At 42.7% G+C, this 16,571-nt stretch overlaps 2 protein-coding genes across 4 annotated transcripts in view; one reads left to right on the forward strand and one right to left on the reverse strand.

Annotated features, from left to right (window-relative positions):
• The first annotated feature begins 2,400 nt into the window (after nt 1–2,400).
• leap2 (liver-expressed antimicrobial peptide 2) lies at nt 2,401–4,129 on the forward strand. Its single transcript, XM_083902838.1, has 3 exons — nt 2,401–2,491; nt 3,039–3,244; nt 3,684–4,129. The coding sequence occupies exons 1-3, from the start codon at nt 2,429–2,431 to the stop codon at nt 3,739–3,741; spliced, it is 327 nt and encodes a 108-aa protein (XP_083758964.1). The 5' UTR covers nt 2,401–2,428; the 3' UTR covers nt 3,742–4,129.
• Nucleotides 4,130–5,424: 1,295 nt separating this feature from the next.
• The window catches only part of phka1a (phosphorylase kinase, alpha 1a (muscle)), an 18,863-nt gene continuing 7,716 nt past the window's right edge, over nt 5,425–16,571 (reverse strand). Inside the window, exons 14-32 of one of the 3 annotated variants that reach the window (XM_083909987.1) lie at nt 16,399–16,533; nt 16,218–16,327; nt 15,934–16,078; nt 14,601–14,679; nt 14,443–14,510; nt 12,900–13,085; nt 12,704–12,798; nt 12,472–12,611; nt 11,760–11,913; nt 11,510–11,668; nt 11,269–11,398; nt 10,937–11,038; nt 8,608–8,717; nt 8,508–8,534; nt 7,658–7,702; nt 7,324–7,482; nt 7,152–7,205; nt 6,396–6,596; nt 5,425–6,325 (exon numbers count right to left, since the gene is read on the reverse strand). In XM_083909987.1, coding sequence (XP_083766113.1) covers nt 6,152–6,325; nt 6,396–6,596; nt 7,152–7,205; nt 7,324–7,482; nt 7,658–7,702; nt 8,508–8,534; nt 8,608–8,717; nt 10,937–11,038; nt 11,269–11,398; nt 11,510–11,668; nt 11,760–11,913; nt 12,472–12,611; nt 12,704–12,798; nt 12,900–13,085; nt 14,443–14,510; nt 14,601–14,679; nt 15,934–16,078; nt 16,218–16,327; nt 16,399–16,533 — 2,273 coding nt within the window. In that variant the 3' untranslated portion in view covers nt 5,425–6,151. Of the gene's footprint in view, nt 6,326–6,395; nt 6,597–7,151; nt 7,206–7,323; nt 7,483–7,657; nt 7,703–8,507; nt 8,535–8,607; nt 8,718–10,936; nt 11,039–11,268; nt 11,399–11,509; nt 11,669–11,759; nt 11,914–12,471; nt 12,612–12,703; nt 12,799–12,899; nt 13,086–14,331; nt 14,511–14,600; nt 14,680–15,933; nt 16,079–16,217; nt 16,328–16,398; nt 16,534–16,571 lie in introns of all 3 variants that reach the window. The other 2 variants (XM_083909985.1, XM_083909986.1) reach the window with 2 other exon arrangements.

A 16,571-nucleotide genomic window follows, 5' to 3' on the forward strand; every position in this document is an offset into this window, starting at 1 on the left:
CACCAAACTCATGAATATTCGTGGATGAAATGAGTCGACTTTTATGAAAGTTTGTCGACTGTTGATGTTTCTGTAAAAACAGCAAAGATGACGTTTGTAAATATTTATATGAAGACGAGGAAGAGGAGGAGTTTTTATTAAGAGATGAAATTAATAATAAAATAAATGCATGTTTTCAAAAGTCTACGATGTTTCTGTTTTCTGTTCATGTTTATCACTGTGACCTTTGACCTGGGTTTAAGTCAGGTTTAGGGTTAGTTTCAGTGGTTTGGAGTTAGTTTAATTGGTTTAGGTCAGATTTAGAGTTAGTATTGTGGGTTTAGGTTAGGTTTAGTTTCAGGGTTTAGATCAGATCTCGAGTTAGTTTCAGGGGTTTAGGTCAATTTTAGTTTGTGTTTAGGGTTAGCTTCAGGGATTTAGGTCAGGTTTAGGGTTAGTTTCCGGGGTTTAGCTCAGGTTCAGAGTTAGCTTCAGGGGTTTAGCTCAGGTTCAGAGTTAGCTTCAGGGGTTTAGCTCAGGTTCAGAGTTAGCTTCAGGGTTTAGCTCAGGTTCAGAGTTAGCTTCAGGGGTTTAGCGCAGGTTCAGAGTTAGCTTCAGGGGTTTAGCTCAGGTTCAGAGTTAGCTTCAGGGATTTAGCTCAGGTTCAGAGTTAGCTTCAGGGGTTTAGCTCAGGTTCAGAGTTAGCTTCAGGGTTTAGCTCAGGTTCAGAGTTAGCTTCAGGGGTTTAGTGCAGGTTCAGAGTTAGCTTCAGGGGTTTAGCTCAGGTTCAGAGATAGCTTCAGGGTTTAGCTCAGGTTCAGAGTTAGCTTCAGGGTTTAGCTCAGGTTCAGAGTTAGCTTCAGGGTTTAGCTCAGGTTCAGAGTTAGCTTCAGGGTTTAGCTCAGGTTCAGAGTTAGCTTCAGGGTCAGCTGTGTTCACAGACACATGAGGTCACATCAGCAGACATTAAAGTTGCAGCCAAATCAAACTGAAGAGAACAGTAAACAAAACTAAGTCTAAGGTTAACGGTCAGTGAACGCACCACCATCATTATACTGAGAACATGAACACATCGATAAACACAAGCTGAAACAGAAACTAAACATGATGTAACATCTTAACATCTTCAGTTTGTCTTTATGATAAAGTTATTTTCTCATGTTTGTGCTTATTTTTCAAGTCTTTGTCAACATCAGTGTTTACAGTCAAGTTCTCGTGTTTATTATCTTTAAATCATTTCCTTCAAACAGATTTCTTGTCTTCTGTGATGATGAAAGGTTATCGAGGACATTTGGATCAATAACGACTCAATAAATCGACCTCAGCTTCACCTTGGTCACAGGGGGCGTGTCCTCTTCATCACTTCCTGTTTGAGATTCAGCTCTAACTTTACATCAGAACGTTTGAATGAGAGAATCAAAGAGTTCCTGTGATTTCAGAGAAAAGAGAAACAAATGAACTGTCACCGCTTCACTATCAGAGGAAAACTGGCTCAGAATCAAGGTCTGAGTTTATTCTGTGAAATGTTCAGAGTCCAGACCAGGACCATGGTCAGGTCAGACCAGGTCAGACCAGGTCAGACCAGGTCAGACCAGGTCAGACCAGGTCAGACCAGGTCAGACCAGGTCATGTGAGACACTTCAATAAGAAACTAACAATAACAAATAATCTGTATGTAAGAAAAATACAGTATCATCAGCAAAGATCTGTCCTTTAATCCCTCACATACACCAGGGGGAGGAGCCTAACAAGACACAGGTGAATCATTTCAGGGCGGAGCTAATGATGGACAGAGCGGGAAAACTGAAGAAATGTTGTTTTCTTCTGTTTCTTGTGGAATGTGATGAGTCATGAATCATGAATCATGATGCAGACGATTCCTGTCAATCAGCTGTTTCCTCTGGAGACGCCATGACTCAGTGTTAGTGTGTGTGTGTGTGTGTGTGTGTGTGTGTGTGTGTGTGTGTGTGTCTTCACCTTTGACCCATTAACCCAGTTCTGAAAGTCAACCTGTGATGACTCACGTGTATAATCTGGAAGTGACCTTTTGACCTTTCAGTCAAGATTAGGATTAGGACTGACACTGACCTCTCACACACACACACACACACACACACACACACACACACTCTCTCCCTCTCTCTCTCTCTCTCTCTCTCGAAGTCCCTCCCTCCCTCTCTCTCTCTCTCTCTCTCCCCCTCTCTCTCTCTCCCTCTCTCTCCCTCTCTCTCCCTCTCCCTCTCTCTCCCTCTCTCTCTCTCTCTCTCTCTCATATAAAGCAGAGCTCTCTCGTCCCTCCTCGTCCACAGAACAGTTTGCTGAGTCAGCTTTGACTTCAGTCGTCCAGGAGAGGAGCTGTCTTCTGTGGGACCTGGAGGACCTTCATCATCTTCATCACCATCATCATCATCATCATCATCATCATCATCAGAAGAAGACACATTAGTCCATGATGTTCAGTCCTAAAGCAGCAGTGACTCTGTGTGTCCTGCTCTTCATCATGACTCAGCAGGTGAGTGACAGGTCAACACTGAGGTCAGAGGTCAACACTGAGGTCAAAGGTCACCTGAAAACAGGAAGAAAAGACTTTCAAAGTTAAAGTTTCAACATTTAAAACAAGATTTCACAACACGGAAAGTTTACAGATCAATAGAGACTTTTATTGATCGACCTGGAAAATGATTGTGTGTGTGTGTGTGTGTGTGTCTATGTGTGTGTGTGTGTGTGTCTCTATGTGTGTCTCTATGTGTGTCTCTATGTGTGTGTGTGTGTCTCTATGTGTGTCTCTATGTGTGTGTGTGTGTCTGTGTGTGTGTGTCTATGTGTGTGTGTCTCTATGTGTGTCTCTATGTGTGTGTGTGTGTGTGTCTCCATGTGTGTGTGTCTTTGTGTGTGTGTGTGTCTCTATGTGTGTCTGTGTGTGTGTGTCTCTATGTGTGTCTCTATGTGTGTGTGTGTCTATGTGTGTGTGTGTCTCTATGTGTGTGTGTCTATGTGTGTGTGTGTGTGTCTCTGTGTGTCTCAATGTGTGTGTGTGTGTCTCTGTCTCTATGTCACAGGTGTGTGCAGCTCCGTCCTCTCAGCTCAGCTCCAGCTCTGTCCTCAGTGAGGACGTGAGGACAGAGGACGTGAGGACACTGAGGACAGAGGACAGAGGACATGTGAAGAGAGTTGCTCGGATGACTCCTCTGTGGAGAATCATGAACAGCAAACCGTTTGGAGCTTACTGTCAAAACAACTACGAGTGTTCTACAGGAGTGTGCAGGTGAATATATCATACACATACACACACATTCTTATACTTGCTGCATACTGAGGACCGGGTAAAAGTGCTGACAAAGCGAGGACCAGCATTTCCACTTTATAAATCAACACAATTACGAATATCTACTTCATAACTTACATCTATAAAGAACTACTGGGTGCAGTACCATAACATGTCAGCAGGTGGAGCCCCAGAGCAAAAAATGGGTTTTTGTACCAAATTGAGGATCTGTGTTAAAAACAGAGTAAAGTATGTTTACAACCTGAGGAAGTGATTTAAATGAAAACAAAGTGAGGACCGGACAAAATGTCCTCACTTTGTTGGTTAAAAACCTCTCACTGGTCCTCAGTATGCTGCAAGTACAAGAACACACACACACACTCAGAGACACACACAAACACTAACATGTGTGTGTGTATGCGTGTGTTTGTGTGTCCAGAGGAGGTCACTGTTCCAGCGCTCGTTCTTCTTCTGCGTCCGAAATCGTCAACGACTGAACCACGATGAACGAGTGAAGATGAACAGGAAGTGGACGAAAGTAGAAAAAAAAAATCTTAATGGGATTATAATAATCTGACGTTTCAGCTGTAGCGCCCCCTGCCTGACCTCCTCATGCCGTTCCTACACAGTGCTGCCCCCTCCTGGTGTCTGTGGACATGTGGACACGACCCCATTTTATACACGAAGTAGCTTAGCTGTGATGCTAACATTAGACTCTGTTTTTCAGGGTAAGATTATTTTTTTCCGCCGACAGACGACGAGAACTCGTTGTTTTTATTGCGAGGGATTCAAAATCCCGGCGTTCTAATCTCAACAATGACACAAAGTGACCCTGAACCTTTTTCCACTAAAGATACGAAAAAGTCTGACGTCTGCGAGAGATTAGCCTCAAGGTTTTATCATCGCTAACAAACACAAGGTTTTGTCATCGCTAACAAACACAAGGTTTTATTATCACAAACAAACACTTTATTATCAGCTTCTCTGTTAGATTTTAAATCCTCTTCTTATAATAAAAGCTGAACAATCACATTAAATATGAACTAAAGTCTTTACTCTGGATCACTTTGACGTTTCTGTGTTAATAAGAAAAGAGAAGAAGAATCTCTGAAGAAAGAACCACAAATTATTTCTTTGACGTTTTATTTAGTATTTTTAAATATTGTGTTTTGTAACTGATGTTTGAGGACAAATTGCACTTTTTAAAGCCAAATTATCTTTGTACTGTGTCCTAGTGTCCACTGGATGTCCTGTTAGAGGACAGAGCTGCAGGAAGTGGAATAAAAGCATTTCAAAGTAAAAACTGTGATTTGTGGTTTTTATAATTTCTGCACAAATTCATTTAACAATTTATTAGTTTTCAAGTGGTCCATAAATGAAAAGACAAAACATATACATGTAGTATATGTGTATATATATACACACATATCACATATATATATATACATACATATATATATATATACATATATATGTATATATATATACATATATATATACATACATATACATATATATATACATACATATATATATGTATGTATATATACATACATATATATATACATACATATATATATATATACATATATATGTATATATATATACATATATATATACATACATATACATATATATATACATACATATATACATACATATACATATATATATACATACATATATATATACATATACATATATATATACATACATATATATATGTATGTATATATACATACATATATATATACATACATGTATATACATATATATATATGTATGTATATATATACATATATATATATACATACATATATATATACATACATATATATATACACATACATATATACATACACATACATATATACATACATATATATATATATAAAACTCACTTTAGAGCTCGTCTGTGTGGCGCCCTCTGCTGCATGTTTCCACCTGTTCACAGAACATGATATGAATAGTTTATTAATAAAAACAATACAGTTTGTTTGACACAAATATAAACATAAGTGAATAATAAACAGATTCTTTGAATGTAAACAAACAAATCTTGTTATTGATATTTTAAAATTCATCTTCATCATCAACAGACGAGTGAAAAAAGGGAAATAATCCAGATTAAAATGAAAGAAAGTGAATTTAAAAGTGAAATAAAAAACTCACAAACATCAGCAGATTTTCTCTCTTTTATTACACATAACAGTAGAGTGACAACATCAACACACACACACACACACACACAGTAGTTACAAAGGTCAAAGGTCATTCATTCATTCATAAACTCATTAACGACTCGTTCTTCTAAGAAAATAAAAGAATCCTAAAAATCAAAGTGTGATACTAAATCTTTAATCTGTGATAATCTGATGTTTTTATTTAACATTAATCCTGAAGTTTAACACACACACAAACAAACAAACACACACACACACACACACACATAGTGTTAAGTTAAGGCTTTTTAATAAATAACTGTAAATGTTTATTAATCTGCAGCTGCTTTATTTTGAAATCGATTCGTTGTTGACGTAAAGTGCGTTTGTGTTTACGTTGTTAAAGCTCGACGATCATTAGCATAACGCTCAGAACCACCTGACCGCTCCACTTCCTGTAGTTTAGTGACGCGTTGTCATGGAGACGAGGTTAGAATGACTTACGTCTACAAATGAACTGAAAAACATTCTTTAAATCAGGTTCGGTTTAGGATTTCACTTTTTTTTTAATGTTAGCTTAGCTTAGCTTAGCGTTGCTTAGCACAGAAGCCGCGTATGTGTATGTGGATCATTTCTATGTTTTGACAAGAGGCTGCAGCTCTGCTGCTCGATGTAAAAGAACAGCTTTAGCGAGTTACAGAGTTAAAAAGTTAACGAGTTACAGAGTTAACGAGTTTCCTGCCTCTCACTGAACGGCACAGGAGCCGCTGGGCAGCAGGTCCTGAACGTAAACGGCCACAGCCTTGGTCAGGTAAGTCATGCTCCCATAGCGGCCACTGGGGGCGCTGTCGTAGAGCAGCCGACAGACGCCGGTGGACGGGTCTTTGTCCAGGATGTGCTCCTCTGCTCCCAGGTCCATCTGGAGAAGAATAAAGAATGAAGAGCGCGTTTGTTCTGACCTGAGGGGGCGGAGCCTCACGGTTCCTCACCTGGTCTTTGAAGAACATGTCGTTGGCCAGATGAACGATCTTCTCCACGTGGACGATGGAGCCGATGCTCTGGACGTCCACGTCTGCTAACATGGTGAGCACCAGGATGGCCTCCACCAGCAGCTGCCGATACTCAGGCTGAGGGACGCGGTTCAACACCGTCTCCACGTGGACCGAGAACTTAATCTCACCTGGAGTCATCTGGAAGACGCAAAACTGGGTTCTAATTCTTCTGAGATTAACTTTAGGAAGTTTGTGTGGACAGAAGAATAATGAGGATTAATATCTGTAATCTATAATCTGTAATCTATAATCTGTCATCTATAATCTGTCATATACAACCCTATAACCTATAACCCTATAATCTGTACCCTATAATCTGTAATCTATAACCCTATAATCTGCAATCTATAATCTGCAATCTATAATCTGTAATCTATAATCCGTCATATACAACCCTATCATCTATAACCCTATAATCTGTACCCTATAATCTGTAATCTATAACCCTATAATCTGCAATCTATAATCTGTCATCTATAATCTGTAATCTACAATCTGCCATCTACAGCCATATAATCTATAACCCTATAATCTGTCATCTACAACCCTATAATCTGTAATCTATAATCTGTAATCTATAATCCTATAATCTGTCAAATCATGAAAACAAATTCATTGATTTAAACTTGAAGAGAAAATAAATGACAAACTAATAAAAGTGGAGTGTTGATAAACTGTAGGTGGCGCTGTCACCTCTCTGGTGGTGGAGGAAGGAAGAACGAAGCCTTCGATGGAGAGACCGTGACACTGCGCGCACGCACACACACACACACAGAGGTTTGATGATGAACATAAAACTCTAATCTAATCTAATCTCTAATCTCTAATGATGATGATGATGACGATGATGATGAAGATCACTCACCTTCTGAAGAATCTTCCAGACTTTCTGATAAAATCCCACAGGAACTCTGTTCAGAGCTCCATCTAATCTACGTCTGCGTAACCACTGACCTCTGATGACCTTTGACGCACTGGGGAGGTCAGGGACGTCCAGAGACTCTATGGACGGGAGACGGTACCTCTGCAGGAGGAGGAGAGGAGGAGGAGGAGGAGAGAGGAGGAGGAGGAGGAGAGAGGAGGAGAGAGGAGGAGCTGACACTGGGTTTGACAGTGGAGGAACAGCGCCCCCTTCCTGTGGACCAGCTCTGCTGCTGTGACTCAATGATGATGATGATGAAGAAGAAACACATATTTACCCCAGAGTCGATGTTGTCAATGTCCAGAGATTGAGACGTTAATCCCTGAGACGAAGAAGAAGAAAAGAGAAAAGAGGGAGAAAAATACACAAATATAACGTTTGTTTAGTTAGTGAATTAAAACAAGACAAATCCACTTCATGCTGGAATCAAACAGGTCACCAGATTAGATCAGATTATCAGATTAAGCATCATAAGAGTTTGTGAAGTATTATTGAAGTTGTGTTTTATTGTTCTCTGCTCTTTGTTTAGTTTCTCACTGCGGTTTACCAGAGAAATGAGCTATTCTTAATCTGCATAATCTTAATCTGAATAATCTGTATAATCTTCATATGCATAAGATTTATATATATTTATACTTTATAATCTTTCTCTACATAATCTTAATCGGTATAATCTTAATATGCATACTGTTAATCTGCATAAGATTTAATCTGTATAATCTTAATCTGTATAATCTTCATCTGCATAAGATTTATATATATTTATACTTTATAATCTTTCTCTACATAATCTTAATCGGTATAATCTTAATATGCATACTGTTAATCTGCATAAAATTTAATCTGTATAATCTTAATCTGTATAATCTTAATCTGCATAATCTTCATCTTCACATCAGGAGTGAAGTGAACATGAATGAAACAGTTGAATATAAATAAGTGTAAAATGACAAAGAATTATTAGATTATTTCCACCACAGTAAATAAAGATGATTCATCTTCATCATCATCTTCATCAGTGAGTGAACGTGTGAATGTCACTGATTATTATTCATGATTTTATCAGGTTCATTCGTTCATAATCTCTGATCTCAGGATTCATGTGAATTAAAGACATATGTGTTCACCTGCTGAGGGGGCGGAGCCTGATCCAACTGAAACACACACACACACACTCATCTAGACTCTGACAGCTGTGGGCGGGGTTAGTAATATTATGGACTGTACCATCTTCATGTCACTCTTCAGTTTGCTCAGTCCCACTCTCTCACTCTTGGTGGCGCCGACGTTTCCCAGGTGATGGATGGAGATGGAAGGACCTGTGTCCATGTCCCTCACTGAGGACAGAGGAGAGAGGAGAGAGGAGAGAGGAGAGAGGACAGAGGAGAGAGGACAGAGGAGAGAGGAGAGAGGAGAGAGGACAGAGGAGAGAGGAGAGAGGAGAGAGGAGAGAGGACAGAGGAGAGAGGAGAGAGGAGAGAGGACAGAGGAGAGAGGACAGAGGAGAGAGGAGAGAGGAGAGAGGACAGAGGAGAGAGGAGAGAGGAGAGAGGAGAGAGGACAGAGGAGAGAGGAGAGAGGAGAGAGGACAGAGGAGAGAGGACAGAGGAGAGAGGAGACGAGAGAGGAGAGAGGACAGAGGAGAGAGGAGACGAGAGAGGAGAGAGGACAGAGGAGAGAGGAGAGAAGAGAGAGGACAGAGGAGAGAGGACAGAGGAGAGAGGAGAGAGGAGACGAGAGAGGACAGAGGAGAGAGGAGAGAGGAGACGAGAGAGGAGAGAGGACAGAGGAGAGAGGACAGAGGAGAGAGGAGAGAGGAGACGAGAGAGGAGAGGACAGAGGAGAGAGGAGAGAGGAGAGAGGAGAGAGGAGACGAGAGAGGAGAGAGGAGACGAGAGAGGAGAGAGGAGAGAGGAGAGAGGAGACGAGAGAGGAGAGAGGACAGAGGAGAGAGGAGAGAGGAGACGAGAGAGGAGAGAGGACAGAGGAGAGAGGAGACGAGAGAGGAGAGAGGACAGAGGAGAGAGGAGAGAAGAGAGAGGACAGAGGAGAGAGGAGAGAGGAGACGAGAGAGGAGAGAGGAGAGAGGAGAGAGGAGAGAGGAGAGAGGAGACGAGAGAGGAGAGAGGAGACGAGAGAGGAGAGAGGACAGAGGAGAGAGGAGACGAGAGAGGAGAGAGGACAGAGGAGAGAGGAGAGAGGAGACGAGAGAGGAGAGAGGAGAGAGGAGAGAGGACAGAGGAGAGAGGAGAGAAGAGAGAGGACAGAGGAGAGAGGACAGAGGAGAGAGGAGAGAGGAGACGAGAGAGGAGAGAGGACAGAGGAGAGAGGACAGAGGAGAGAGGAGACGAGAGAGGAGAGGACAGAGGAGAGAGGAGAGAGGAGAGAGGAGACGAGAAAGGAGAGAGGAGACACGGGAGGAGAGAGGAGAGAGGAGAGAAGAGAGGACAGAGGAGAGAAGAGAGAAGAGAGAGGACAGAGGAGAGAGGAGACGAGAGAGGAGAGAGGAGAGGAGAGAGGAGAGAGGACAGAGGAGAGAGGACAGAGGAGAGAGGAGAGAAGAGAGAGGACAGAGGAGAGAGGAGAGAAGAGAGAGGACAGAGGAGAGAGGAGACGAGAGAGGAGAGGAGAGAGGACAGAGGAGAGAGGAGAGAAGAGAGAGGACAGAGAGAGGAGAGAAGAGAGGACAGAGGAGAGAGGACAGAGGAGAGAGGAGAGAAGAGAGAGGACAGAGGAGAGAGGAGACGAGAGAGGAGAGAGGAGAGGAGAGAGGACAGAGGAGAGAGGACAGAGGAGAGAGGAGAGAAGACAGAGGAGAGAGGAGAGAAGAGAGAGGACAGAGGAGAGAGGAGACGAGAGAGGAGAGAGGAGAGGAGAGAGGAGAGGACAGAGGAGAGAGGAGAGAGGACAGAGGAGAGAGGAGACGAGAAAGGAGAGAGGAGACGAGAGAGGAGAGAGGAGACGAGAGAGGAGAGAGGACAGAGGAGAGAGGACAGAGGAGAGAAGAGAGAGGAGAGAGGACAGAGGAGAGAGGAGACGAGAGAGGAGAGAGGAGACGAGAGAGGAGAGAGGACGGGGAGAGGAGAGAGGAGAGAGGAGAGAGGAGAGAGGAGACGAGAGAGGAGAGAGGAGACGAGAGAGGAGAGAGGACAGAGGAGAGAGGAGAGAGGAGACGAGAGAGGAGAGAGGAGAGAGGAGACGAGAGAGGAGAGAGGACGGGGAGAGGAGAGAGGAGAGAGGAGAGAGGAGACGAGAGAGGAGAGAGGACGGGGAGAGGAGAGAGGAGAGAGGACAGAGGAGAGAGGAGACGAGAGAGGAGAGAGGAGACGAGAGAGGAGAGAGGACAGAGGAGAGAGGAGAGAGGAGACGAGAGAGGAGAGAGGAGAGAGGAGACGAGAGAGGAGAGAGGACGGGGAGAGGAGAGAGGAGAGAGGAGAGAGGAGACGAGAAAGGAGAGAGGAGAGTTTACATTAAAACAGATGAACACAAACATGTCTCCATGACGATGATGATGAAGATGATGATGATGATGATGATGAAGATGATGAAGACTCACTGCTGCGCTGAACTCCAAACTCTTTCCCACTGAGGATGTGATGAAGGAGATTCTTTAGTTCTGAAGGACTGAGACTCATCAGAGAGTCTGTGGCCTCCTCACCTACACACACACACACACACACACACACACAGAGAGAGACACACACACACACACACACACACACACACACACACACACAGAGAGAGACACACACACACACACACACGTAAGCTCAGTGATGGAGCAGCAGCTCATGAACATCACTCATGTTCTCTGTGGTCTTTGGTGTGGGAGAGTGAGTGAGTGTGAGTGTGTGTGTGTGTGTGTGTGTGTGTGTGTGTGTGTATCACCTGAACAGTCCAGACTCTGACTCAGTTCTGTTGCCATCACCTGGATAATGAGGCCGATGCGGAGTCTGAACATCTCACTGAAGAGAGAGGGTTGAGTCCTGATGCTCATGGCAAGATACACCATGATCTCCTGAGGAGAGGAGGAGGTGAAGGAGGAGGAGGTGAGGAGAGGAGTAATGAGAGGAGAGGAGGAGAGGAGAGGAGGAGGTGAAGGAGGTGAAGGAGGAGAGGAGGCTCAGACCTGAGTGAGGATGGCTACACTGATGTTGTTGTCACTGGCCTCATCGATCAGGGCAGCGAGTCGATCAGGAGAAACAGGAGCTGTGATGGTTTTCTCTCTGGGTTCAGGAGGAAGACCAACGGTCAGGTGTTTCTGATGAGCCAGCAAATCAGAGCAGGCCTACACAGAGGGGGAGGAGTCAGACTCACTGTGTGTGCGTGTGTGTGTGTCACTGTGTGTGTGTGTGTGTGTGTGTGTGTGTGTGTGTTACCGAGTCCAGCTCCTCCACCTTCTTCCTCAGCAGACCTGAGATCATCCTGATCAGTCCCCACAGCTTCAGTTCTCCAACCTTCTCATAGAGATCAGTGAGCAGAGAGCGAACTGTGGAGCCTTGACCGTGGACATGAGTGTCCCAGTCCATCCCTCTGAGGACAGACAGGGACAGACAGAGACACACAATTAAACACAACATCAAGACGTCAACACAGAAACCACTGCTCACTTTATACAACTGTCTTTATTCATTCTGAATGTCTCTGTCTGTCTCTGTGTGTGTCTCTAGGTCTCTGAACGTCTCTGAGTGCCAAGTGTCCTCTAGTGTCCCTGTGTCTCTCAGAGTGTCTCACTTGTCCATAAAGAGGATGTAGAGGATGTGTACACCTGGTCCTGCAGACTTTGACTGTGCCTCTAAGTGTCTCTGTGTCCCTCAGAGTCTCACTTATCTTTAAGTGTCCCCCAGTGTCTCTGTGTGTCCCTCAGTGTCCCTGTGTGTCCTTCAGAGTGTCTCACTTGTCCTTAAACAGGATGTAGAGGATGTCCCAGCTCCTGCAGACTCTGACTGCGTCTCTGTGTGTCTCTCAGAGTGTCTCACTTGTCTTTAAGTGTCCCTCAGTGTCTCTGTGTGTCCCCCGGAGTGTCTCACTTGTCTTCAAGTGTCTCTGTGTGTCCCTAAGTGTCTCTGTGTGTCCCTCAGAGTGTCTCACTTGTCCTTAAACAGGATGTAGAGGATGTCCGCCTGGTCCTGCAGACTCTGACTTTCTCTCAGCAGTTGAACCAGAGCCTTGTGGTCGATGTCTCCACTGGAGTCTCGAGGGATTCTGCTGTGAGCTGAGACACCAGGAGCCTGGAGGACAGAGACCATGATGAAGAGGAGGAGGATGAAGAAGAGGATGATGAAGAAGAGGAGGATGATGGTGAAGATGATGAAGAACACACCTGAGTCTGCTGAGCTTCAGCAGATTGAGGCAGGTTGAGGTTGAGCGGAGGCTGAGCGGAGCGGAACAGTTTGTTTGCCAGGTACATGTTGACATCTAAACAACAACAACAACAACAGAGACAACACGTCACACATCATCTTCATCCTGCAGATGAGGAAGATGATGAAGATGATGATGAGGAGGTGTCCTCTCACTGTGGACGTCCAGGTTCTCAGCCTTGTTCTTCAGAGCCAGTAACTCCTTGGTTTTGGTGGCTGCAGCCTTGAATCTGCTCAGTCCTGCAGGAGACGACTGCTGCTGCTGAGGAGCGTGACCTTTGACCTTCTTAGGAGCAGCGTGAGCTAACAGCTGATCCAGGTACTGAGCCAGGTCGTCTGCCTCTGGAGGCGGAGACAAAGGAGGAGGAGGCGGAGCAACACACACACACAGAGTGACAAAAATCAGTTAGAGTTTAGAGATTTAAGACGACTGCAAATGTTTCAGAACGTCTTCATTTCCTATTTTTTTCTTTTCCTATAATCCCAGGTCCTGGTTCATGAGCGCCCCCTGCTGTTCATGTGGACGCACGCACACTTTCTGTTCTGTTGACGTTTGTGAATAAAGTATTCCATCGTTATCTCTGCTGTTAGTTTAGTTTTTCACAGCAGTTTAACAGAGAGATTAGCATCTCTTAATCTGCATTATTATCTTAATCTTCATAATCTTAATCTGCATAATCTTTATTTGCATTTCTTGATCTTCATAATCTTCATAATCTTAATTTGCATAATCTTAATTTGCATAATCTTAATCTTCATAATCTGCATAACTTTGATCTTCATAATCTTAATCTGCATAATATTTATCTTTAGAATCCTAATCTGCAGAACAAAACATCACAAAAATCTCAGTGAGCAGCTTTAACATGCGTGTAGATTAAATGAAGACAAGCAGATTACTAGTTAGCATGAGTTAGCATGAGTTAGCATGAGTGAACAAGCAAAAACAAGTGTTTTTCAACATAATTGTGATTTGATCAAACTACAGAAATAAATGATTATAAATTTAAATATTTCTCACTATCTCAAGATATGAGCTTAGATTTAAAATCCATCATAAAACACTTGACACACATTTCCTGATTCCATTTAAATCAAATGTAACTTTATTTGATTTGTACCTTTTATAACCTGATCTCAAGTGAGTTGTGAAGAACTTTAACTTTATTGTTGTTTTATTACATTTTATTGTCGTTTTATTAACTTTATTGTTGTTAAATTACATTTTATTTTTGTTATATTAACTTTATTGTCGTTTTATTAACTTTATTGTTGTTATATTAACTTTATTGTCGTTATATTACATTTTATTGTTGTTATATTAACTTTATTGTCGTTTTATATATTAACTTTATTGTTGTTTTATTTGTGCAGCTTTTCCTTCATCAAACATGAAGAGAAGCTGATGTTGAAAAACCACAGAGTGTTAGAGTGTTACACAGACTTCATCAGCGTCTGTTCATGTGTGTGTGTATGGGATTATATAGATGATTATTATAACAATATAATCTCATACAGCAGTAATGGTCAGACCATCAGTGGACACAAAGACATTTCCACAGCTGGTGTCACCATTTTCTTTTCTTACCATCGTCATAACGTAACTCATGCACCTTTCCATCGTCGCTACCTTCATCACCATCATCATCATCATCATCACACGCGTGGCTGCGGACGCTCATGCTGCCACGACTCTTACCGTCCAGGAAACTCAGGTGAGCGAAACAGGAAGTGGTGAAGAACTCGGACATTTTCCCCGTCTGGATCCTGGAGTTAGGAATAAATACTGTGTCAGAAAAGACTGGATATAATCTCACCTTAATCTCATCTAATCTGTGTATTTAAATAAAAGCTGACCGCGCTCCTCCGTAGTAACCGTCCTGAAGCTTCTTCAGTGTGGCCAAGACGGCAGGATCCAGGTCTGAGTGGTCTTCATCTAACACACACACACACACAGACACACAGACACACAGACACACAGACACACAGACACACAGACACACACACACACACACACACACAGACACACACACACACGAGTGAAATCATGAAGCAACATCACCTTCTGTGTGTGTGTTAATGAGGTAAATGTGTGTGTGTTAATGAGATAAATGTGTGTGTATATTAATGTGGTAAGTGTGTGTGTTAATGAGGTAAATGTGTGTGTATATTAATGAGGTAAGTGTGTGTGTGTGTTAATGAGGTAAATGTGTGTATGTGTGTTAATGAGGCAAATGTGTGTGTGTGTGTGTATTAATGAGGCAAACGTTTGCGTGTGTTAATGAGGTAAATGTGTGTGTGTATTAATGAGGTAAATGTGTGTGTGTGTGTGTGTGTGTGTTTGTGTGTATTAATGAGTTAAGTGTGTGTATTAAGGAGCTAATTGTGTGTGTGTGTGTGTGTTAATGAGGTAAATGTTTGCGTGTGTTAATGAGGTAAATGTGTGTGTGTGTGTTAATGAGGTAAACGTGTGTGTGTATTAATGAGGTAAGTGTGTGTATTAAGGAGATAAGTGTGTGTGTGTGTTAATGAGGTAAACGTTTGCGTGTGTTAATGAGGTAAATGTGTGTGTATTAATGAGGTAAACATTAAACATGTGTATTAATGAGGTAAATGTGTGTGTGTATTAATGAGGTAAATGTGTGTATTAAGGAGCTAAGTGTGTGTGTGTTAATGAGGTAAACGTGTGTGTGTGTTAAGGAGGTAAACATGTGTGTGTGTATTAATGAGGTAAATGTGTGTGTGGATTAATGAGGTAAACGTGTGTGTGCGTATTAATGAGGTAAGCATGTGTGTATTAATGAGGTAAATGTGTGTATTAATGAGGTAAATGTGTGTATTAATGAGGTAAATGTGTGTATTAATGAGGTAAACGCGTGTATTAATGAGGTAAACATGTGTGTATTAATGAGGTAAATGTGTGTATTAATGAGGTAAACATGTGTTTATTAATGAGGTAAACGTGTGTGTGTGTATTAATGAGGTAAACATGTGTGTATTAATGAGGTAAATGTGGGTATTAATGAGGTAAATGTGTGTATTAATGAGGTAAACATGTGTTTATTAATGAGGTAAACGTGTGTGTGTGTATTAATGAGGTAAACATGTGTGTATTAATGAGGTAAACGTGTGTGTGTGTGCGTATTAATGAGTTAAACATGTGTGTATTAATGAGGTAAACATGTCTCACTCAGCATGGTCTGTGAGACAGGAAAGGTCACAGTAGGTCGTCCCGTCATCCTCCACCTAGAGGCCAGATATGAGATCTCTGTCCTCAACATCTCCACGATCATCTTGTTGTCCAGAGCCAAGTAAAACTGCTGATGGTCGATGAACTGAAGACACACAGAGACACATGAGACAGAGACATGAGACACATGAGACACATGAGACACACACAGACACACACAGACACAGAGACTCGAGGACAAACCATGGTCCTCACAAACAGACACATGTGTCCTCTGCTCTGACCTGAGGTGTGAAGGAGAACACAGAGTTCCTGATGCTGTAGAACTTGGATGTTCCCAGGACTCCGATCCTCCTGTAAGGTCGACCCGTCAGACCCAGTCTGGGGTTTCGTCCTGAGACGAAGAGTAAAGTAAATAATCAATAAGTCTTTAACACGGTCGAGTCTTGAGTGGACGTCTCGTACCCAGTCTGGCGTAGATGTGGCTCAGGACTCTGGACGGCTGGACGTGGATGGGATAGATGTCGGCCACCGTCTCCACCTCGATGCCGTTCTTCAGCAGCAGATCTTTAATCTCCTCGGTCTCTGCCAGGATTGAAACTGCAGGAGGAAACAAAACAAAACAGAAGAAGAGATTT

Source organism: Microchirus variegatus (assembly GCF_963457635.1).
Source record: "Microchirus variegatus genome assembly, chromosome: 2".
NCBI lineage: Eukaryota > Metazoa > Chordata > Actinopteri > Pleuronectiformes > Soleidae > Microchirus > Microchirus variegatus.

Bases quoted from the DNA above. Each gene is read 5' to 3' on its own strand.
- leap2 (XM_083902838.1), top strand. From the start codon at position 2,429: ATGATGTTCAGTCCTAAAGCAGCAGTGACTCTGTGTGTCCTGCTCTTC. The intron at 2,492-3,038 runs GTGAGTGACAGG...TCTATGTCACAG, and splicing joins TCTTCATCATGACTCAGCAG to GTGTGTGCAGCTCCGTCCTC. The intron at 3,245-3,683 runs GTGAATATATCA...TTGTGTGTCCAG, and splicing joins TGTTCTACAGGAGTGTGCAG to AGGAGGTCACTGTTCCAGCG.